The sequence below is a fragment of the Hevea brasiliensis genome, chromosome 8, assembly GCF_030052815.1.
Source record: "Hevea brasiliensis isolate MT/VB/25A 57/8 chromosome 8, ASM3005281v1, whole genome shotgun sequence".
Taxonomy (NCBI): domain Eukaryota; kingdom Viridiplantae; phylum Streptophyta; class Magnoliopsida; order Malpighiales; family Euphorbiaceae; genus Hevea; species Hevea brasiliensis.
The window spans coordinates 19,152,241-19,177,923 of record NC_079500.1 but is presented as its reverse complement, the minus strand read 5'-3'; the positions used below and the strand labels follow the sequence as shown (position 1 = coordinate 19,177,923).

The following is a 25,683-nucleotide window of genomic DNA, read 5'->3' as shown; positions in this document are numbered from 1 at the left end:
TTTAAATAATAATTTTTAATTTATTAATATATTTTTACAACATAATTTAGTGACACAAATTATTTAATTTTTAATAAAATAATATAAGTAGATGATATATTTGAAAAAAATTAAATAAAATTTATTATTTTAATTATATTTTTTTAATTTATTTGAAAATAGAAATATATTTCGATATAGGAAGTAATAATTAAAACTCTTTCTTGTTATCATATTTCATGTGCTCCTGTTTATTAAAATTAAAAAAATTCCGAGAAAGAAAATGGTAAAGTAAAGTAAATTTATTGTATTTTTTAATATATTTAATTTCAATTGACTTGAAAATTTAAAAAATTTGAAAATAATTTCAATACAGCTGACTGTATGATTATTGTGCTTTTTAATTAAAGTTGGGGCTTGAAAATTAAGAGATTCTAAATTCTGTTGTTATTTATACGTTGGGCTACCATTTTGATAATATATACTTCTTTAATTTATTATTTTAGCTTTTGTAAAAACATGCATTAATTATTCCTTTCAAAAAAAAAAAGCATTAATTGGCGCTGCTATGCCATCTATGCTAGGAGGAGGTAAAAATAAATATCTGTGAATTAATTAATCTCTTTTAATATAACAGAACAGAGTCTTGACTTATATATATATATATATATATATATATATATATATATATATATATATATGAACCAATGGAACAGTGTGGTTCTTGTTTCACTATATAAAGGAGGGTGATATTGGCACTCCGGCCACACCCCTCTAAATAGCTTCTTTCCCATATATAAAAGGATAATTTCTCATCCTTTTGATTACAATCATCTGGATCTGGTGGCCCTTGCTTTAACAGGTACGCACCTCTTAATATGCGGCAAACTGGTTAATGAAGGCGACAGAGAATTGTACGTTTCAATATATAATGATTATTAGCCTTGTTCATGACAGCAAATCTATCCACACAAAAGAAAGCACATCCACACATTTTCAATCATCTGGAGCCGGTAGCCCTTGCTTTAACAGGTACGTACCTTCCAATATGCGGTAAACTGGTTTAATGAAGACGACAGAGAATTGTACGTTTCAATATATAGTGATTATTAGCCTTGTTCATGACAGCAAATCAATCCACATAAAAGAAAGCATATCTACGTATTTTTTAGAATTTAATTTAAAATTATTTAAAATAAAAAAATATTATATAATTAATTTAAAATTTTTAATATGTTGTATTTTAGTAAAAGAAAAGAAAGAAGAAGAAAATGTGGCGGCTAAAGATTGCAAAGGGTGGGAATGACCCATACTTGTACAGCACCAACGACTATGTAGGGAGACAGATATGGGAATTCGATCCTGATGCAGGCACTCCTGAGGAGCGTGCCCAGGTGGAAGAGGTTCGTCAAAATTTCTACAAGAATCGCTATCAGGTCAAGCCCAACGGTGACCTTCTCTGGCGTATGCAGGTAATTAATTATTTAATAATTCTCCCTCTAATTCCTTTTATATTAACTCATTTGTTCCTTAAATTGTTCATCTTCGTGCGTGCTGTTTAATTTTATTTTCTTTTGAACAAAGAAAAATATGTACATCACGGATTTGTGGTGAAGCTTTAATTTTCTCCACAGCATGCATCAAATATGTTTTATTTTCTTAACCGTAAAATATAAGATCTTCTCAATATGACCACAGAATTTGCTCATGCATATATAATTCGCAGGGAAGAACAAGCACAGGCTAAAAGAGCGTGCACATCACGGGAAATAAACCTCTAGGAAGGCAGAATACTGTAGTAGATAGTGGAAGGCTAGGTGAAGAAGAAAGCAAATGCTGAAATCTTATTTATTTAGTATATATATATATATATATATATAATGGTAATTAATGGAACAATTTTATCTATTTATTCTGACAAAAAAAAAATCTTACCTATTGAAGTCAATGCTGAAATGATAGTCAAAAAAACTAGAAAGCCAAAGACGATGGCGTGTGTTAATTAGTGTTAGGCAATTTCTTAAGCAGCATGTTAAAAATTATAACATATGTAAAAATTTAATTTAATTTATTTCTTTTTTATTAATTTTTATATTCAGAAACATGAAAGAATTTAATTTTTAATTAAAAAGGAATTATTTAAAAAATTTTTAATTAAAAATAATATAATTATTTAAGAATTTAATTCAATTTTTTTTATATATGATTTATATCAAAGTAAATCAATAAAATATAAATCTTAAAAGAAAATAATACGAGAGAAGAAACACCAACGTTCATTTAATCGATCTTAAATTAATTTTAATATTATAAAAATTTCAAATTTAAATTTAATTTTACATATATAAATTTCGTTCCATCAAGCTGGCTACTGATTTATACGTCTTTCACATTTACTGGGCCCACATATCCAACAGTTCCTGAAGGAGAAAAACTTCAAGCCCAAGATACAAGCGGTCAAAATAGAAGAGGGCGAGGAGATAACATACGACAAGGCAACATCAGCATTAGGAAGGGCAGTCCACTTCTGGTCGGCACTGCAGGCTAGCGATGGGCATTGGCCAGCAGAGAATGCAGGGCCCTTGTTCTTCCTTCCTCCATTAGTAATGTGTGTTTACATAACAGGTCACCTGGACACTGTTTTCCCTGCTGAGCATCGTAAGGAAATCCTTCGCTACATCTACTACCATCAGAATGAAGATGGTGGTTGGGGCCTTCACATCGAGGGTCACAGCACAATGTTCTGCACCGTTCTCAGCTACATTTGTATGCGCCTTCTCGGGGTTGGACCTGATGCTGGTCAAGACAATGCTTGTGCCAGATCTCGAAATTGGATTCGTCGACATGGTGGCGTCACATACATTCCCTCCTGGGGAAAAGCCTGGCTTTCGGTACTTCCTCCATCAACAAATTAATACAACCTTTTCTTTTTTCCTCATCCAATTAATTACTCATCATTTTCCTTTATTCTTCTGTTATAGATCCTGGGTGTGTATGAGTGGTCTGGAAGCAACCCAATGCCTCCAGAATTTTGGATCCTTCCTTCATTTCTTCCTATGCATCCTGGTGAATAAATGCTATCATTTCGTACTCTGGTGTTTTGGTTTAATACGTTCTTCTTATATTGATCTTGGAAATGCAGCAAAAATGTGGTGCCACTGTCGGATGGTTTACATGCCCATGTCTTATTTATATGGAAAGCGGTTTGTTGGCCCCATTACTCCTCTCATTCTTCAGTTGAGACAAGAACTCCACGCTGAACCTTACCACCAAATCAATTGGAAGAAAACGCGTCATCAATGTGCCACAGTGAGTTGTGACATCAACTTGATTAATTAAAATTTCAAACCCAAACCACTCTTCAAATTTCTTATTAACCTCATGATTAAATTGCTTCTGCAGGAGGATCTCTACTCTCCCCATCCTTTGATTCAAGATTTAATGTGGGACACTCTATACATATTCACTGAGCCTTTTCTTACTCGTTGGCCCTTGAACAATATAATCAGAAAGAAGGCTCTTGAAGTGACCATGAAGCACATTCACTACGAAGATGAAAACAGTCGTTACATTGACATCGGATGCGTGCAAAAGGTATTTCTCGTTATTAGCTTATTCTTTCTGCATATGACGGTCTCTAAAGCTTCTTTTCCACTTCAATTTTACTTTACAGGTTTTATGCATGCTTGCTTGCTGGGTTGAAGATCCACAGGGTGACTATTTCAAGAAACACCTTGCTAGGATCCCCGATTTCTTTTGGGTTGCTGAAGATGGAATGAAAATGCAGGTAATTATTACACTTGTATTCTTTTAAGCCATTTGCAATTACACTGTAACCCTAACAAACATACGCTATCTGTATGCAGAGTTTCGGAAGTCAGCTGTGGGATGCAGCTTTTGCCATTCAGGCCTTAATTGCTAGTAATCTTACAGATGAAATTGGAGACGTGCTTAAGAGAGGCCATGACTTCATAAAGAAATCTCAGGTTTATTATACATGTCTTTGCACAATAGTCAAGTATTTTCCTTTTCTTATTAGTTTTCCCTCACACTCAATGTTCTATTTGAATAAAACAATTGCAAAGGTCAAGGGCAATCCTTCTGGTGACTTTAAGAGTATGTACAGGCATATTTCTAAGGGATCGTGGACTTTCTCTGACCGAGATAATGGATGGCAAATTTCCGATTGCACTGCAGAAGGTTTGAAGGTAACAAAAACTTTGTTTACGCATGCCCTCAAATAATGCATATTAGTTATTTTTTGCAGCATCATCACGTGCCTTACTCATATTGCATTGTCTCACCAGTTTGTTCTATACTGTACAGTGTTGTCTGCTATTCTCAATGATGCCACCAGAAATTGTTGGCGAGAAAATGGAGACCCAAGAGTTGTACGATGCTGTCAATGTCCTACTTTCCCTACAGGTGTGGATCAACCAAAGCTAGCGTGCAGCTTTAAATGTGTTCCCTTGCACAAGTAGTTTATGCTTTGGTATCTTTGAAAATACGTAATCTTGATCATTGCATACATTGCAGAGTAAAAATGGAGGCTTAGCAGCATGGGAGCCAGTTAGAGGTCAAGAATGGATGGATGTAAGTTACTTTATGACGTTTTGGTGATGCTTCTAGATTCACCTTCGATCAGCATGACCAATTGATTAATGTATTTTTATCATGAATCAGATGCTAAATCCCTCAGAATTTTTGGCTGACATTGTAATTGAGCATGAATATGTGGAGTGTACTGCTTCTGCGATCCACACTTTTGTTTTGTTCAAGAAATTATACCCTGGGCATAGAAAGGAGGAGATAGAGAATTTCATTAGTAATGCTGTCCGATACGTGGAAAATGTACAGACTTTGGAGGGTGGATGGTATGTTCCCATAGCCAATAGCTACTGGACTTTCAATAAATTATTTGAGAAAATAATTACATAGAAATGCAATTTAACAACGACAGGTATGGAAATTGGGGAGTTTGCTTCATTTATGGTGCATGGTTTGCACTAGGAGGCCTAGCATCTGCTGGCAAGACTTACAACAATTGCGCAGCAATGCGCAAAGGTGTTGATTTTCTTCTTAAAATACAAAACGAGAATGGAGGGTGGGGAGAAAGCTATCTTTCATGCCCCGAGATGGTAAATTTGATTGCATACTGAATTGTTGACTTAAATGGTGAAAGTGTAGACAACATATATAAAATTCTGAATGTTGTGGTGATCGATGCAGAAATATGTACCTCTGGAAGGAGGCCGATCCAATGTGGTACATACTTGTTGGGCGATGATGGGTCTAATTAGTGCTGGGCAGGTCGGTCATTAACTAATTTTTATAGGTAGGATTATATAAGACTTTGTAATGCTGTTTCTTTTCATGAATAACAGATGGACAGAGACCCTACACCCCTTCACCGTGCTGCAAAGCTCATAATCAATTCTCAATTGGAAGATGGTGATTTTCCTCAACAGGTAAAATTGCTTTTAAGCTCAAGACAGGAAAGCATTTAAACAATTAACAGTTTTTTTTTTTTTTTTTTTTTTAAATAAATGTGTGCTGATGTGGTAGGAAATCGCGGGTGTGTTCCAGAAGAACTGCATGCTACACTACCCAGCATATAGAAACATCTTCCCACTGTTGGCTCTGGCAGAATATCGCAATTGTGTTCTCCTGCCTTCCAAAGCTATATAAATCCATCGAATCAGATCAAATTGGAAAGGTGCCAAAGTCTGTTAAGTCAGCTGAAGAAACTGTTAGTTTGTTACAGTTGAAGAAACTGTTAGTTTGTTACTGTCCACGTGTACAAGTCTGTTAGAAAAGTAGTTACTTTGGCTCTGTATTTATATGCTAGCTACTTAGCTCAAAATAAATCTTCTGTAATCTCTCTTTTCATTCAATAAAATTTCTTTCTTCAAACTTTCTCATGGTATCAGAGCGGTTATTTTTTTTTTCTTGATTCTTTGCAAGGCTGAGTTCTTCCTTTTTTTATTTTTGATTTTGCTATCTGTTCTTCATGGCTGCGAGCAGTGATCCAACACAAAATCCTTCTAATCCATATTATTTGCACCCAAATGAAAATTCTGCACTGAATTTAGTGTCTCCTGTACTTACAGGTCCCAATTATCACTCTTGGTCTAGGGCAATGCAAATGGCTCTCTTGTCTAAAAACAAATTGAAGTTTGTCGATGGTTCTTTGACGATTCCTACAACTACAAATCCTCTTTATTGTGCTTGGGAACGATGCAATACAAAGGTTCTTTCATGGTTAATCCATTCTCTCTCTCCATCTATTACTCACAGTATTCTTTGGATTGATAAGGCAGTAGATGTTTGGAAAGATCTAAAAGAGAGGTTTTTTCAGGGAGATATTTTGCGGATTTCAGATTTACAAGAGGAGATTTTTTGTATTAAACAAGGTGATAGATCTGTAACTGATTGCTTTACTGAATTGAAGATTCTTTGGGATGAATTACTAAATTTTAGGCCAATTCCTATTTGTTCAGGTGAGAATTCATGTGCCTATGGAGCATTTTTTAAAAACAAGTATCATGATCATGACTATGTCATTAGGTTTCTTAAAGGCCTAAATGATCAATATGCAACTGTTAAATCACAAATTATGCTTCTTGATCCTTTCCTTCCATCAATAAAGCTTTTTCTCTAGTGGTGCAACAAGAAAGGCAGTTAGCTCCTATTTTGGCTACTGAACTGAAGGTGTTTGTGAATAGATCAGTTAGATCTGATGTGTTAAATTCTGGTGCAAAACCATTTTCTGCTCCCAATACATTCACTGGTATACCAAAACAGTTTTCTTCTGGTAGAGATAACAGATTTTGTACTTATTGTGGAAAGCCTAGACATACAATTGAGACATGCTACAAGAAACATGGTTATCCTCTTGGTTATAAACCAAGAGGTTATTCTACTATTGCTAATAATATTTTTGGCAGTGCTGAAGTTAAATCACCAACATATACCCCTATTTCTCTTGCTTAAGGAAGTAATGGCAATTCCAACACTGGTTTGACTCAAGAACAATATCAAAATCTGATAGCATTGCTTCAAGCATCACAACTTGATTCTACCACTTTTGTTCCCAACTCTAATTCATATCCTAATTCCACTCCTGTCACCAATTTAGTTTCTTCTTTTATGCCACAGCTAGGTACTCATTTTATCTTCTCTTGCTTTACTGATTCTTATAAATGGATCATGGATACAGGTGCCACAGAACATATCACATATTCAATAAGTAATTTCACCTCTTTTAAATCCATTTCTCCCATATATGTTACTCTTCCTAATGGTATTAAACTTGTTAGCACTATTTCTGGCACTGTTCAACTTTCTAGCTCTTTATTTCTTCAAGATGTTCTTTATATTCCTAATTTTGACTTCAATCTTATTTCTGCTACTAAACTTCTATCATCCACTAACTACTTGCTCATTTTTCATCATCATAAATGTTTCATTCAAGACCTGAGCAGATGGAGGACAGTTGGTACAGCTGAAGTTCAAGGAGGATTATATGTGATGCATAGTTCTGCAAAATCCACAACTCATACATCTCTAGCCACTTCCACCACATTTGACGCCTGGCACTACAGACTTGGTCAACCTTCTGCTTCTAGAATAATAGTTTTGCAGCATTTCTTTCCTGATGTTACTTTTACTAATAATATTACATGTGAAATATGTCATTTAGCTAAGCAAAAGAAATTGTCCTTTCCTGTAAGTGAATCTCAATCCAATAAAGCATTTGATCTTGTCCATGTGGACATTTGGGGTCCATTTTATATTCCCTCTATCCATGATCACAAGTATTTCTTGACTGTTGTTGATGATTATACAAGGCACACTTGGGTTTTTCTTTTGCAATCAAAATCACAAGCAAGACAAATTTTGTAATCTTTCTTTCTTTTAATTGAAACTCAATTCTCAGCAAAAGTAAGGGTCAATAGAAGTGACAATGGTCCTGAGTTTAACATGCCTATTCTCTATTCTACCAAAGGGACTATTCACTAGACTTCTTGAAACTCCTGAGCAAAATGGTTTGGTTGAAAGAAAGCACCAACATATTTTAAATGTTGCTAGATCCTTACTTTTTCAAGCTAATCTTCCTAAATCATATTGGTGCTATACCATTACTCATGCAGTTTACTTAATCAACGGAATTCCCTCACTTCTTCTACGAAATAAATCTCCATTTCAACTTCTCTATAACCATTTACCTAACATCAGTGATCTTAAAGTCTTTGGTTCTCTCTGCTATGCTTCTACTTTGACAGCAAACAGGTCCAAATTTGACCCTAGGGCCAAGAAATGTGTTTTTCTAGGCTACAAACCTGGTACCAAAGGTTAAATCCTTCTTGATTTTCACACTAGAAATATTTTTATCTCTAGAATTGTTGTTTTTCATGAACATTTATTTCCATTTCATTCTGAACCTCCTTCTTTTCCACCTCTCTCTTTGCCTCAAGATTCTACACTTCCTATTACTGATATTTTTTTTTCTCCTCCACAAACTTTTACTACTTCTCCATCTTCTGATCCTCCCATATATAATTCTCAACCTATAAGACAATCAACCAGATTCAGAAAACCTCCTTCTTACTTGCAGGACTATCATTGCAACCTTCTCTCCACTTCATTTGCTATTGAGTAGCTCTCAATATAGATACCTTTCATCCTTTATCTTCTATTTTATCGTACTCTCATTTATCCCCTACATAAAAACACTTTAGCTTGTCCATTTCTGTTAATCATGAGCCTAAGACTTACAATCAAGCTGTGAAACATGATTACTGGAAGCAAGCAATGCAGATAGAGATAGATGCTCTTGAACAAAACAATACATGGGTTGTTACTGACCTTCCAAAAGGCAAGAATCCTATAGGTTGTAAATGGGTGTTTAGAGTCAAATACAGAGCTGATGGGACAATAGAGAGGTATAAGGCATGCTTAGTAGCCAAGGGTTACACACAAACAAAAGGTGTTGACTACTTTGACACTTTCTCTCCAGTTGCAAAGATGACAACAGTGAGGTTACTATTGGCTTTAGCTGCTACAAACAATTGGCATCTTCAACAACTTGATGTTAATAATGCATTTCTTCATGGAGATCTCCATGAAGAAGTCTATATGCTGCTCCCACCAGGTTTTATTACTTCCAAACCTAACAAAGCATGTCATCTCAAGAAGTCCTTGTATGGCCTAAAATAGGCTAGTAGACAATGGTTCTCCAAGTTGTCTGAGGCTCTCTTATCTCTAGGCTATAAGCAATCACAGTCAGATTATTCTCTTTTTGTCAAACGTTCTGATAAAAATTTAATAATGTTATTAGTCTATGTTGATGACTTGATACATGCAGGGACCAGTTTATCTGAGATTAATAGAGTAAAAACATTCCTTGATCATCAATTTAAAATCAAGGATTTTGGGGACTTGAAGTATTTCTTGGGTTTAGAAGTTGCAAGAACAACCGTTGGTATTGCTTTAAATCAGAGAAAATATGCCTTGGATATTCTCTTAGACACTGGGTTTCTAGATTCTAAACCTGCTAAGATACCAATGGACAGCAAGTTAAAGTTAAGCCTAGCTAAAGGTGAACCTTTGCTTGACACTCTTCAATACAGAAAGTTAATTGGTAGACCGCTTTATCTCACTTCCACCAAACCATATATTGTTTTTGCTATTCAACAGCTAAGTCAATTCCTGGATAAACCCACTTCTCAACATCTACAGGCTGCACATAGAGTATTAAGATATGTAAAAGCATCTCCTAAAGCAGGCCTCTTTTTCCCTTCTCAATCAGACATTCAACTTAAGGCCTTCAGTGATTCAGATTGGGCAAGTTGACCTGATTCTCGAAAGTCTATTATAGGTTATTGCATTTATCTTGGCTCATCTATAATTTGTTGGAAAGCCAAGAAGCAACCCACAGTATCTAAATCTTCTTCAAAGGCAGAATACAGGGCTTTAGCTTTAACTACATGTGAAATTCAGTGGCTTTCCTATTTACTTCAGGATTTACATGTACCTCATCACCAACCTGCTCTTCTATTTTGTGATAACAAGTCAACTTTTGATGTTGCGGCCAATCCTACATTCGATGAATGCACCAAACACATTGAAATTAATTGCCATATAGTCAGAGAGAGAGTTCAATCAGGTCTTATCAAATTACTTCCAGTTCATTCTCAAGCTCAACTTACTGATATTTGTACCAAACCATTGCCTATTACTTCTTTTCAAGATCTCATTCTCAAGCTGGGAATGATCAAAGGTGCCAAAGTCTGTTAAGTCAGCTAAAGAAGCTGTTAGTTTGTTACAATCCACGTGTATAAGTCAATTAGAGCAGTAGTTAATTTGGCTCTGTATTTATATGCTAGCTACTTAGCTCAAAATAAATCTTCTGTAATCTCACTTTTCATTCAATAAAATTTCTTTCTTCAAACTTTCTTACATCGCATGAGTCTATATATTTCCATCACAGGAAGCAAGACCATTGCAAGAGAAGGAAAAGGTTGAAACTTGTAGTTACGGATTGATGACCTGGAAATTAAAGTCAGATTGATGAGCTGGAGTTGTTTATTCTAGAAGATCACGTGTAGATTAGTTAGATGATTACTCTTTAGTTTGTTAGCTTCCCCCACTTGTACAAAACTTGTATTTAGAATCTTCAATCTTGATTGTTCAATGAGAAGTAGTTGAATTTTCTGTGCAATTTCTTTTTTTGTTATGGTATCAGAGCAATTCTTTGTCGCTGCTCTCTGGTTCTTGTGAATCTTTGCAATTCTCGCACTGCTCTCTGGTTCTTGTGAATTTTTAATTTTCTATCTATTTCTTTTCATTCCTTGCTTGCTACTCATGGCAGTTGTGAATCAGTTACTAGATCATTTATCAAATCCATCTAATCCCTATGAGTGAAAATCCTGCACTTGTGTTGGTTTCTTCAGTTCTTACTAGACCAAACTATCACTCTTGGGTGTGAGCCATGACTATGGCTTTGCAATCAAAGAACAAAATGAGATTCATTAATGTAACCCCTAGATTGCCGGTTAACACTGATCCTCCGTTTACTGCATGGGAAAGGTGCAACACTATAGTTTTATCTTGGATCTCTCATTCATTGTCACAATCGATAGCTCAAAATATTCTTTTGATCGACGCAGTAGCAAAAGTCTAGAAGGATCTTAAAGATCGATTCTCTAAAGGTGATATTTTTCACATCTCTAATTTACAAGAAGAGATTTATAGTTTTAGGCAAAGAGATTTATTAGTTACGGATTATTTTACTCAGCTAAAGATAATATGGGATGAATTAGAGAATTTCAAGCCTATTCCTAACTGCACTTGTGCTATTAAATGTGAATGTAATGCACTCATTATGTCAGAATGTATAAGCAAAATGACTATGTTATTATATTCTTAAAGGATTTGAATGAACAATTTAATATTGTAAGATCTCATATCATGTTAAATGATCCTTTGCCATCAATTAACAGAGTTTCCTCCTTGGTGGTTCAGTAAGAAAGACAGTTAATGCTAGGGATTATTACTAAATCTAAGGCTTTTATGAATAAGTCTAGTCCAGGAAATTATCAAAGATTTGCATTTGGAAGAGGAGATGATGAGGGTAATAGAAGATATGGTGTTCAGAACAATAATAAAGTTTGTACTTTCTGTGGAAGGCTGAGACATATTGAAACAACTTTCTATGGAAAGCATGGTTTCCCACCTGGATTCAAGTTCAAGTATGATGCCACTACTAACAAACTACTAACAATGTGTCTTCTGATCTCATTGAGAAATTTGCTGAAGTTGTCATACTGAATGGTGATCAAGAGAACTTAAGTAATGTTCACTCCAGAATAGTATCAATAACTCATAACCTTAATTCAGTAGTCTAATCTTACAAAAGAAATACATTCCACCAACCAAATAAGTACTAATTCTGTAATTCACTTAGATTCCAAACTAGATTTCAAACCAAATTCTACATTACTGTCTACTTCAAGTAATTCTTTTGTTTTAGCTTGTTCCTTAAAGTCCCTTTTTTGGCTTCTTAATACATGAGCTACTGATCATATCAGTTCTTCTCTTTTTTCTTTTATTTCCTATAAGAGAACTAAACCAATTTCTATTAAACTTCCAGATGGTTCTGTTCTTATTTCACATTTTGCTGGTGCAGTTCATCTTTCTTCTTTCTTTGTTCTCACAGATGTTCTTTACTTGAATTCAAGTTCAATATTATTTCTGTCAGTAAGCTTACTAATACCTTATCATGTTATCTAATCTTCTATCATGATCAATGCTATATTTAGAGTTTGACATCTTCGAGGAGGATTGATTTAGCTAAAGCTTAAGCGGGCCTATGTGCTATGGTAGATCCTATAGTTCCTACATCAACATTACCACCACCTGCTATCCCACCTTCAATTATCACACCAACAGATCTTTCTTCTGCCAATGGTCACAATTAGTTCAATTGGCATTTTAGATTAGGACATCTCTCTACTGCTAGATTTGCCATTATACTAAATAAATTTCATTTTGTTGATTCTTCATTAACTAAATCTGTATGTGGCATATATCATTTTTTTAAACAGAAGAAATTACCTTTCCATTCCAATGTATCTCAAACCAGTGCTATATTTGACATTGTACATGTTGACATAGGGGGCCCATATTTTGTTACTGGTATACATGGTCATAGATATTTTCTTACCATTGTAAATGATTTCTCTATACATACTTGGATTTTTCTCTTCAGACGCAAATAAGAAACACCATCTCTTTTTTAGTCATTTACTGCTCTTGTTTTCACTCAATTTTCTGTTAAAATAAAAGTTATTAGAAGTGACAATGGCCTAGAATTTTCTATGCCTTCATTTTATTCATTGCAAGGTATCATACATCAAACAACATGTAACACCCCTCACCCGTCTACAGTATAGCCGAGCAAGGTGTGCTACACGGTGTGCCGGAGCACCTATTCTGTGATTATCTCATTTTTCTGAACTTAATTTGATTTAAGAAGCCTTTATGTAATATTCATATCATGCTGATACTATTTTCATACTTTGATAAAATTAGTGTTTCAAAATTGGTAATAAAAATTTGGTAAGGTGCCATCTGTATTTCGGATAAACTGTCCTTCCAAACCTGTTGAAAATAGTTTAATATGATAATATCAAAATCTCAAATATTTCACAGTCTCTATTTCTCAGTAAAGTCAATAGACTTTTACGGTCATTAAACAGTTCCATAATACAGTCCATAATAATTTAAATATATCCAGAAAATCTCCATGTTATTTAATATGTACAAGATATTACAAACTTTAAAGCTTTCATAATATTACAAAATACAAGACCGAATTTCAAAAATACAACAGTACAAAATACAAGATATCCTAAGTCCTACCATGTATGCAATGCAGTGCAGATGACTTTGGACTCCTGTGCAGATCTGATGTCTCAACCGATCGTAGGTCTGCTGGGCTCTCCAACTGTGTCTCCAATACCTACGCATTACAAAAGCAACGCGCTAAGCAATTTCGCTTAGTGGTGCCAAATATAAAGAAATATACACTAAAATAAAGTAAATGAAGTGTTTACGAATTTATAACATCGATATACTTTGCAGTTGCTGATTCTACTTTTATTTGCTAACATTTCAATATTTGCTAATTTTTGGTAGTGCTGTATATCAGTAGACTGGATTTAGCTATTTGAATTTAATAGTACTTGAATTACTGCTCGTGTAGCCTATATACTGACCAGACTGGATAAACAGATATACTGGCACTGGGTACCTAGTACATCGGGCTATCACACCATCAGTCATAAAGTGTCTCCCGGTGTGCAAATAGCATGGCTAAAAAACCATATAGTCAATCTGGCGATAAGCTAATAATAAATACACAATATGTATAACCGTAGGCTATTAAAGTCACAGTGTGGCATAATAAGCTATAAAAACACAGTATGGCATGAAGCCATTTACAGAACAGCTGTCAGAATTCTATTGGCATGCCAACCTATCCAAACTAGTCAACTAGGCAAACTAGGGCACATTATAAATTAATTGTTTAATTCTTCAATTTTTAGAGTTTACTAACTATTATGTAATTCATAAGTTAATGCATATGTTGACCTTTTTAGGTACTATGGATAAGTTGTTTCTAGCATCAACATGTCACATATTATAATTCAATATGCTGCCAATATAGTGCAATTTATAATCTTTATAAGTTGGCATTCATTGCCAAATTGCTTCAAGCATCATTGTATGTAAATGTCAAATTCTCAATTTTTGGTGTGCTAGATTGTTCTAGCTTAAAGTCCTATTTCTCTTGGTTTTTAGCTTCTGGTCAAAGAAGCAAAATTGTAGCTCTATGTCTTATTGCATGTGGGGCAAAATTTCAGATCATTCTGAGTTGTATAGACCAAGATATGGTCAATTTACTAAAGCTGGACAGATTGCACCTTTAGTGCAAAATTTGGTCAATTTTAGGTCACTTTTAGTCCTGGCAATTTTGGTACCCGAAATTGTGCAAGCTATTTGACTTGGTTTTGGTCATTTCTGGGCTTTGGTGTCTTCATAAGAAATGTAGCTCTATGTCTAAACTAACCATGGTAAAAATTTTAGGTCAATTGGACCTGTTTTGTGTGAGTTATGGTCATCCCAAGTACTACTGTTCATATAGTCAAAAATCTGGGTTGCAAGGTTGCCATTCTGGGTTTGGTAATTTTTAAGGTCAGTTTCTAGGCAGAATTTTGGCAACATTTCTACATGAAAGTTAGCCTATTTGGTGTCTAGTTTCACTCCCCATTGGCCTCATGCCAATTGGGTTCACAATATTGCACTTATGACCTAATTTAGGTACTGCCTTCAATACACAACCTGCACAAAGCACATACACTTTCAATTTGATATTCCTTCTCCTCCTCATTACTTCAATATTCAATCAATGAAACTTCCATATATATATGGTACACAATTCCAGCAACAATTTTGGGCGGAATATTTAAATGCTCAATGCACACAATTCACCATTAAGTTCAACATTCACTTCCACCAAAATTCAACATATCTCAATGTCAATATTACATATACACATCAACATAATCATACTTCAATATCACTTACACATACTGCCCACAATTTACCACTAGCATATTTCATTAATAACTACATATTCACCACAAATTCATGGTTTAATAGGCTGCCAAACATGGCAGTTTGCCCAAAGCATTAAGGTTCCATTTCACGGCCTTAATTCAAGCATTACATGCACATACTTAGATTTTAACTTAACGCATCCTCCATTTGAGTTAATCAACCATAATTTCCATCCATTAGAGGTAAGAAAAACTCAAATACAACACATAATCATGGCTGCCGAAAATGGACCATTTCATTTCTCAAGATTTTCTTCATTTCTCTTCACCAAAATACTCACCTCAACCTAAACACAAGGTTTACTAAAGCAAGGGAGAGTTTTTGGATACTTACCACTTTTGAAGCTTATCAAAACTTCACCAAATCTTGTTTTTCTTGTTGCCAATATCTTCCCCAAGGTGAACAGGCAAGCTTTAATGAAGGAACCAAGTAGAAATGGTGGCTTGATCATGCACCCATGGAGGTTGCATGTGGGGCGGCCATGGTGGTCTTCAATGGTGAATTTCTCTTGGCTAGTTTTTCTCTCAATGTTGAAGATGGTGATTCTGCCTACAAATGGCTTAGATAGGTGTCCAAAGGTTTGAGTTAGTGGAGCACTAACTTTAAGTTAAATGGTTAAATAATCAAAGTTTTCTTATTTGCTCATTTAGCTCCATTCTTTTACTATTTACACATTGTATCCTATTTTAAATTTTTCATGTCATTTCTAAAGTGTAATATCATTTATTCTTAATGGACATTGAGGTCAAAAGGCAGCTCTTGGTGTCAAATGACCAAAATGCCCCACTTCGGGTTGTATTCCTGATTTTTTGGTAACACTGATTTTTGTCTGTTTCTCGATTTTTCGTTTTTCTTTGTACTAATTTATTAATTTTTCTTTGATATTTCTAGTGTCAATTACATTTCAATAAACCTTTATTTATGCCTCAAAATTAAATTCCGAGGGTTCCCCGTGGTCCTGGGGCCGGCAACGGCCTTCCCAGTGTGGTCACCCATCGCTGCGGTGCCGGCTCATTTAACTTAGCTTCATTTTCTCTCTTTCACTTTTCTTTGATTTTTCTTGTATTTTCTTTTTATTTATTTCATCATTATATGTCTGTTCACTATCACCGAAGTGTAGTTCCAGACATCCTAACTTGCCTGGACTGATATTTGGCCACTGGAGCAACAGAACGTAAAAAACACGTACAGTGGGGATGTTACACAACATGTGTTGAAACTCCCCAGCAAAATGCCAAAGTAGAAAGAAAACACCAACATATCCTCAATGTAGCAAGAGCACTCTTGTTTCAAGCTAACCTACCCAAAACCTTTTGGACCTATGCTATTCTTTTTTCTGTTTACCTTATTAATAGAATTCCCACACCATTACTGAGAAATAGATCTCAATATAAAGTATCATACAATTCTCTTCCTGATTTGTCCAATTTGAAAGTCTTTGGCTCATTTTGATTTGCTAGCATTTTAACTACTCATAGAACAAAACTAGATCCTAACAAAACTAGATCCTAGAGCAAGAAAATGTCTTTTTCTTAGATATAAAAATGGTACTGAAGGTTATGTTCTTTTTGATATTGTCACCAGATAAATTTTCTTATCTAGAAATGCCATTTTCTATGAATCTATTTTTCCATATTCTTCCTTATTTCATGTCCAACCTTCTTCATCACTTCTTGTTTCTTTACCATAAGATATCACTGTTTCCACTTTAGATTTTCCTCTTCCACATTCATTTTAACCTTCTTCTACATCATCTTTATCTCCAACAAGACAATCACATAGACATCAAAAACCATGTTCTTACCTGTAGGACAATCACTATAACATGGCACCTTCAGCTATAAAAACCATTTCTCCAGGTACTCTTTATCCACTTTCTGCTTTCTTATCTTATAGTTCCCTTTCCTCAACATATAAACATTTTGTTCTAAATTCTTCTAGCTTAGTTGAACCTAGGAAATATTCCTAAGCTATTAAACAAGACTGTTGGAAAGAAGCTATGATGACTAAAATAAAAGCTTTGGAGTAAAACAATACTTGGGAACTTATTGATCTTCCAAATGGTAAGACACCTATAGGCTGTAAATGGGTGTATAAGATCAAGTTGAAATCAGATGGATCTATATAAAGCAAGATTGGTAGCCACGAGATATACCCAAACTGAAGGCATTGATTATTTTGACACATTTTCTCTTATTGCCAAAATGAAAATAGTGAGATTGCTTTTAGCCATGGCAGCAGCAAATAATTGGTTTTTTTAGTAGCTGCAAGTAATTGGTTTTTTTAGCAGCTGCAAATAATTGGTTTCTTCGGCAGCTGAATGTGAATAATGCCTTTTTACATGGGGATTTAAATGAAGAAGTTTATATGGTTTTACCCCTAGGATTTCAATCATCTAAGCCCAATCAAGTATGCAGGTTATTGAAGTCTCTATATGGGTTAAAATAAGCTAGTAGACAATGGTTTTCAAAATTATGTACTGCCTTGATGTCAATAGGCTACACTCAATCTAAGTCTGACTATAGCTTATTTGTGAAATCCTCAACTTCTTCTTTTATAGCCTTGCTAGTATATGTGGATGACATCATCCTTGTAGGAAATAATTTCTTTGAGATTGGCCATGTTAAGAAGTTCCTTGATGATTCGTTTAAAATCAAGGATTTGGGCCAATTTAGGTTCTTTCTTGGACTTGAGATTGCAAGATCTTCTAAAGGTATAGTTTTTAATCAAAGAAAGTACACTTTGGAGATTTTATCAGATGCTGACTATTTGGTTTGTAAGCCTACTTCCACTCCTATGGATTGTTCTTTGAAGCTAAAGAAGGATGTTAGCGCCACTCTTTCTAATCTAGCTTCATGGAGAAAGGATGATTGGTAGACCAATTTACTTAACAACGACAAGACCAAAATTGATGATAATCATACTATAATTATAACTTAGAGCGAAATTGAAAATAATTTGAAATAAAAAAATCTAGTGGGAAGTTGGAAATTAAATTTTGATGTTTATGTTTCTAATTTTTCGGCGAATAATAATATAAGTGATGAGACTCGAATTGGGTAGGTCCAACAATACATATACATTAAATAAGTCCAACAAACACTACAAAAAAAGTGAGTATAGGGGACACAAAAAATTGTCCCCAAAACTATGAATAATTATCCCTAAAGGTATAGGGGACGACATTAATCGTCCCCACCTGTTATCCTCTTTACATCCGTACCCTCTTCTATAATGGACGACAAATCATAATGTTATCCCTAAAAAAAGAGATGATAGTCGTGCCCAATATGGGGACAATAGTCATCCCTAATATGGGGACGACAATCATAGTCGTCCCCCAATATGGTGATGAATGTCGTCCCCATTGTCCAAACTCAAGAGGGACCATAATCGTCCCCTATAAAAGGGGTACGACGCTCGTCCCTAGTTTTGGATCAAACTCAAGGGGAACCATAATCATCTCCCTATTAAAAGGGAATGACATTCGTCCCTATTTAAAGGGGACAATACTCGTCCCCAATTATGTGAAGGAACGGAAGCGTGAAAAACACAAGATTATACCATTGAATTCAAAATTTTCACCTAGGGTCACATGCACCATGCAAGATTTATTTTTATCTATTTGATTTCAATGATAAACAACATATTAAAACTCTTTTAATATGTTTTTGGATCTGTATTTGCCATTTAAGATTTTAAAATTAATCAGATTAATTTTAGAACCCTAGATTAAATCAAGAACGATTACACTAACCTCTTGATGTGCTGCAGCGTGTCTGCGCCTTTGAGATTCGTCTTCAGGACACCAGATGTTGTCCCTCTAGCTTGTCCACACCAAGAACACCTATGGCAGCCCTTGAACAGCTTCTAAAGCCTTTTCTATTAATTAGAAATTCAAGTTCTGCCTTTTAAGAGATTAGAGATGTAAACAGGACACTAGAAACAATTTCTAGTGTTCTTAATTCAAGAGATTGATGGCTAATCTCTTTGAATTGATGAGAGATGAAGAGAAATAGCTGGAGAGGCTCAAAGTGGCGTGACAATTGAGAGGAGAGGCTGCTGGTTATGTTTTTCTTTCATAACCACACTTAAATAGCTAGGTTAACACATTAAACCCTAGCCACATGTCACCTTTTGATTAGCTCTAGGTTTAAGTGACCCAATCAAATTGTGCCAAGTGTCAAACCTATATTTAATCTTGATTTTAATCATCTTACATGATTAAAAACATTTGGCAAGCTTATGTGTTATGCCATGTGTCACCATCTCATGATGCCACGTGTCACACTGCAAAATGACCAAAATGCCCCTGTGTCTTAATTTTGAGTTCTTAACCCAAAATAATTATTTTCTTCTTCTAATTAATTTATATCAAATATAAATTAATTAATTAATCTCTATTAATTAATTTCTCATCAATTAAATTCATATTTAAACACTTTAAATATAAATTTAATTTATACTACACATCCAATAATCTAGATTTGGTTTCAAGTCATGCTAGGGACTTTGCAATTTAATTGCAAACCAAACCTATTTAATTAATCAATTAAACTCTTTAATTAATTAATTAAATCATATTTAAATAGGTGATAACTTGTGTATGTGTGTGACTTACTAGGCTCATCACTAATTGGCAATGAGACATGATATCAACTCTTAATATCATCGAACTCTTTCTTACCATAAATGATTTCTCTAAATCATTTTATGAACCTCATAGACCATGGTTAACACCTAGCATAGCATGCCATGGCCACCCAATTAGTAATAAGGTTTACCTTAAATGAACCTATAATCATATGTTACCATGCACTAGAATCTCTCTGCTACAAAATCCCAACTCAAGCCGAGTCATGGTTTATGTCAAACTCCATTTGCTATGAATATTATGTTCTCTTTTAATTCCAGTTCTTGATTAAAAGATTTTTCTCATCAGAAACTCTTTTCTGAATAAATCTGTCTGTCCCTGCCAGGAACTTGAAACATCAAGAACAATTAAAGGAACATAGGAGTTTATCTCTATTTACTTAGAGGAACAGATTCCAGCTTGATCAACACCTACCTCCATATATAACTAGTGAGCCAACACATGCCCATATACCCATACATAGTACAAGTATGAAAGCAAGATCAAACTCAAACTACCTATATACAAGATAACTGTGCTATCTCAGGTCTAAAGATTATATGCACTGATATGATTTATGACAAAACATTGACAAGAGTAAACTCCATGTGCTTGTCATAAGTGTCACTGGTTCGGCCTACTTATCATTTATAAGTGCCTATCAAGTTTGTTATATGCCATGAGACTCACCATTCCATCTTATTTATATCTCATATAAATAACTTGGGAACAAACATGAATACAATCTTTCTGGATAAGTCATGTCCTTATTATGAAGTATCCTCGATTGTGAACCTATTTATGATACTTTGTGCTAGAAATATTGTCATTCATATTCTTAACAACTTAAGAATAATATTTCTAACAAAATATCAATGGACCTTTTCTATTACACATAAATATATTATGTAAACGGAAAAGTGGAAATGCCTTTTATTAATAAAATTATGTACAAGATACATACTAAATGATATGCTCTAGGGCATACTACTAACAATCTCCCACTAGCACTAGAGCCATTCATTACAATACCTTAGACCCATCTTCTCAAGATGCCGATCTAACTTAACTTGTGACAAAAGCTTAGTGAATGGATCAGCTGGATTTTTCAGCTGATGTTATTTTTCTGCATGGCTATATCGCCTTGCCCAACTATATCTCTGATAATGTAGTAGTGCCTTTCTATGTGTTTGGATTTTGGTGAGACCTTAGTTCCTTAGCCTGTATGATTGCTCCATTGTTGTCACAGTGTAATGGTACTGCTGACTCAATGGAAGGAACTACTGTAAGTTCTGTCACGAACTTCTTTATCCAAACAGCTTCCTTTGCAGCATCTGATGCAGCAATATACTCAGCCTCAGTAGTGGAATCTGCAGTCGTGCTCTGTTTGGAACTCTTCCAACTGACTGCACCTCCATTACAAATGAACACATATCCAGAGGTAGACTTTCTATCAACGATATCTGATTGGAAATCAGAATCAGTATAACCATCCAATTGCAAGTCTCCACCTCCATAAATCAAGAATAAATCCTTAGTTCTTCTCAAGTACTTAAGGATATTCTTGATGACTATCGATGTTCCAAACTGGATTGGATTGATACCGCTAGTCAAACTAACAGATATGCGATATCAGGCCTAGTACACAACATTGCATACATTAAACTTCCAATAGCCGAAGATTATGGAATCCTGGACATATTATCTCTTTCTTCATTTGTCTTTGGAGACATCTCTTTAGAAAGGTGGATACCATGTCTAATTGGTAACAATCCTCTCTTGGAATCAAGCATGTTAAACCTCTTTAACACCTTTTCCAAGTATAGACTTTGGGATAAACCAATTATTCTTTTCGCTCTATCTCTATAGATGCGAATCCCAAGAATATAGGTTGCCTTCCCTAAGTCTTTCATGGAGAATGTATTTGACAACCATACCTTTATAGTTGTCAACATACCTGTATCATTACCCATCAACAGTATGTCATCCACATATAAGACAAGGAAAGTGATAGCATCCACTAACCTTCTTATATACACATGGCTCATCCTCATTTTTGATAAAACCAAAAGATTTAATGGCTTCATCAAAACGGATGTTCCAACTCCTCGAAGCTTGTTTCAACCCATAAATGGATCGCTTTAGCTTGCATACCTTGGAACCATCTTGGGATTCAAATCACTTAGGTTGTTCCATGAAAATGTTTTCTTCAATGTATCCATTGAGAAAAGCTGTTTTGACATCCATCTGCCAAATCTCATAATCATAGTACGCAGCTATTGCTAATAAAATCCTAATTGATTTAAGCATGGCAACAAGCGAGAAAGTCTCCTCATAGACGATTCCTTGCCTTTGGCGAAACCCTTTCGCTACTAGCCTTGCCTTATAGGTCTCTACCTTTCCATCAGAACCAATTTTCTTCTTGAAAACCCATTTGTTCCCTATAGGTACAATACCTTCAGGTGGGTCAACAAGATCCCAAACTTGATTCTTATACATGGAATCAATCTCGGATTTCATAGCATCAATCCATTTTGAAGAGTCTATATCTGATATAGCTTCTTCATAGGTAAGTGGATCATCTCCATGATCTACTTCTTCATGAGTAGACAACTCTTGTTCTTCTTCATGAAGAAAACCATATCTCACCGTGGGTGAGATACCTGGTTGTTCTACGAGGAACAAATTGTAGATGTTTCATCAATGGGTATAGGTTGACTAGAAGGATCTATATCCATCTGATATGTTGGTTGGTCAGAATTCTCCAATTCTAACTCTATTTGCCTTCCTTTGCCTCCTTCTTGAACAAACCGTTGTTCAAGAAATGTGGCATCTCTACTTATAACAACCTTTTGTGAAGTAGGCAAATAAAATAATATCCAAAACTATATTTTGGATATCCAACAAATCGACCTTTTTCTGATCTGGTCTCCAATTTATCAGTGTTCAGCTTTTTGATATAAGCTGGACAACCCCAAATCTTAACATGCTTAAGACTTGGTTTTCTTCCATGCCATATCTCATAAGGTGTGGAAGAAACGATTTTGATGGAATCCTATTCGAATATACAAAGTCGATTCTAATGCAAATCCCCAAAAGAAGATTGGCATATCAGTATAGCTCATCATACTACGTACCATATCCAATAGGGTACAATTTCTCCTTTCAGATACACCATTCAGCTGTGGCGTTCCTGGAGGAGTCAGCTGAGAAACAATGCCATGCTCTCTCAAGTATTCATCAAATTCAGTACTCAAATATTCACCTCCACGATCTGATCGAAGAGCTTTAATACTTTTTCCTGTTTGATTTTCTACTTCAGATTTAAATTCCTTAAACTTTTCAAAGGATTCATGTTTGTATTTCATCAAATACAAATACCCAAACCTTGATTTATCATCAGTAAAGGTAATAAAATAATGAAAGGCCCCTCTAGCCATTTCTTTAAACGGACCACACACATCACTATGTATTAGTTCCAAAATATTTTCAGCTCTTAGCCCTTGTCCAACAAAGGGTGATCTAGTCATTTTGCCTTGAAGGCAAGATTCACAAGTTGGAGTAGGCTCAGAGCCCAATGAGGATAAAATCCCCATTTTCTCCAATTTTGCAATCCTATCTTCTGCAACATGACATAACCTTAAGTGCCAAATATATTTTGAACTTGAGTTGGTTTTCACCATGGCATTGTATTCATTTAGATTGCTATACTCTGGCCAGTGGAAACACTTTCTTACTGGCAATGGAAACACTTTCCTGTTGGCAGTGGAAACACTTTCCTTTGCCTTCATCAGCTTTAGTCTTCCTTTTCTGTTTAGCTATTTTCTTGGAAGGACCAGGAATCTGAGGTTTCTTTTTCTTATTGCCCTTCTTCTTGTTGGACTTTCCATCAGAAGAAGATGCAACCAAAGCTACCTCTTTTCCTTTATTGCCTGGCATATTCTTTTGGGCAATAACCAGCATGTTGAGTAAACCAGCTAAGGTGCATTCCTGTTGAGTCATATGGAAATTTGTCACAAATTTTCCCAAAAGACCCAGGAAGGGACTAAAGGATCAAATCCGTCTGTAGTTGGAAATCCATGTTGAAGTCAAGATGTTCCAACTGCTCAATCAGCCGAATCATCTTGTGGACATGATCCCCAACATTACATCCCTCGGACATCCTCATACGGAATAGCTGTCTAGATATCTCATACCTAGCATTCTGCTGTGCTCACCATACAACTCTTGTAGGTGAAAGAGGATTTCACTGCACTGCATGTTCTCATGTTGCTTCAGAACTCATTACTCATGGAAGCAAGCATGTAACACTTAGCTCTCATATCATGCTCCTTCCACTTGTCCAAAGTTTCATGTTCCTCTTAAGTGGCCTCTGGAGGTAAGGGACCAGGAACATTTGAATCTAGAACATATCCTATATGTTCAAGGTTCAAGACAAGTTTCAAATTTCTTAGCCAATCGAGATTAGGTCCTGTCAACCGATTGCGATCAAGTATGCTTGCAAGGATATTGGATGGTGGTGGTTGTTTTGTGCTCATTTTTATCAGAAAATTAACTGCAGAAAATAACCAGATTAATTAGTAAATGTATCATATAATTAACCAAAATGATTATGGTCTTTTAATCAAATTGGTCTTCCCACTAACTTAGCGAATCCTACACTTCCAAAGTAGAAAACGGAAATCCTAGTTGGATGGATTTCTAGTGGGTGATTGAATTCTTATAATTCTATTGATCATCCTCAGGTACATCCATTATTGGAATTACAATAAACTATAAGTGAGCAACTCCTTGCCCATCACATCTCATGTGAGGTTCAATCCTTTACCTAGCCCCTAATGCTCAAAATCTCAGGTACATCCATTATTGACTTATCTTGCATTAGTTAAGTTGATCCCATTGAGCCAGTAATTGTGCAAATAATTTTAATGTCCTCAGGTACATCCAATATTGGCCACTAAACCATTTACATATTTACAACATCCCATGCTTAACAATTATTCTTAAGAAAATCTCTTAAATAAATTGCATCTTATGCAACTATTTAAAATTTCTTAAAATAATTGCCCCAATGGAGGGCCTATGTTATAATTACTTTAATTATAGCATTTCCAACTTAATCATTTGTTTGGAAGATTTTATGGCCATCCTAATTACTATTAAGGTCTCACTTTGCACATTATCCATTTAGCATGCATATATCATATAATTGCATACATTCCCATACATCTCATGCATTCATGGATAAGCAGTAAATATGGTATGATCATGGACTTTCTAAGGGATTCAATTCTGAGCCACCAAGAATTGAATCAGGGCATTCCTAGGTGCATTTCATTCATTCATTTTACAAGAGTTGCTGAAGGAGTACATAATCAACACTTGATATTGAATTCCTCCCACTGGTCCCACCAATGCTCTTGACCTCCTTGAACTTCTTGCAATCCAATATTACATAGTAATCCTTGGCATACCAAGGCGAATTTACAAGAACTTAAATAAATGAAATTACAACCCAAAAAATATTACAAACTTAATAATACATGCCCAAAATAAATTAAAATAAATTAATTAATTTACAATCCCAAAGAAACATAAAAGAAATAAATCCAATCACATTGGTCTTTTATAGTCCATGATCATCCATCATGCATATCACTATTTAACAATTAAATAAAACATACATACTTAAATTAAATTGAATATCTCATATTCAACTTAAAAATCCAGATTTGAATATGATTCAAATAAATATAAAAATTCAGATTTGAATCTCATTCAAACAAATTTAAAAATTCAGATTTGAATCACATTCAAACAACTTCAAAAATTCAGATTTGAATCACATTCAAACATTTTTAAAAAATCAGATTTGAATCACATTC

General features: G+C 34.9%; 1 protein-coding gene across 1 annotated transcript; it reads left to right on the top strand.

Moving 5' to 3' along the window:
- Positions 1 to 1,234: 1,234 nt before the first annotated feature.
- LOC110634117 (beta-amyrin synthase-like) lies at positions 1,235 to 5,894 on the top strand. The gene is made up of 15 exons (XM_021783023.2): positions 1,235 to 1,451; positions 2,397 to 2,870; positions 2,961 to 3,045; positions 3,122 to 3,288; positions 3,382 to 3,573; positions 3,653 to 3,766; positions 3,846 to 3,965; positions 4,065 to 4,187; positions 4,306 to 4,404; positions 4,516 to 4,572; positions 4,663 to 4,853; positions 4,940 to 5,117; positions 5,209 to 5,289; positions 5,364 to 5,447; positions 5,545 to 5,894. Exons 1-15 carry the CDS (start codon positions 1,251 to 1,253, stop codon positions 5,665 to 5,667), a joined length of 2,289 nt encoding a protein of 762 aa, XP_021638715.2. The 5' UTR covers positions 1,235 to 1,250; the 3' UTR covers positions 5,668 to 5,894.
- The last annotated feature ends 19,789 nt before the right edge of the window (positions 5,895 to 25,683 follow it).

Bases quoted from the DNA above. Each gene is read 5' to 3' on its own strand.
- LOC110634117 (XM_021783023.2), top strand. From the start codon at position 1,251: ATGTGGCGGCTAAAGATTGCAAAGGGTGGGAATGACCCATACTTGTAC. The intron at 4,405-4,515 runs GTGTGGATCAAC...CATACATTGCAG, and splicing joins ATGTCCTACTTTCCCTACAG to AGTAAAAATGGAGGCTTAGC. The intron at 4,573-4,662 runs GTAAGTTACTTT...ATCATGAATCAG, and splicing joins GAGGTCAAGAATGGATGGAT to ATGCTAAATCCCTCAGAATT.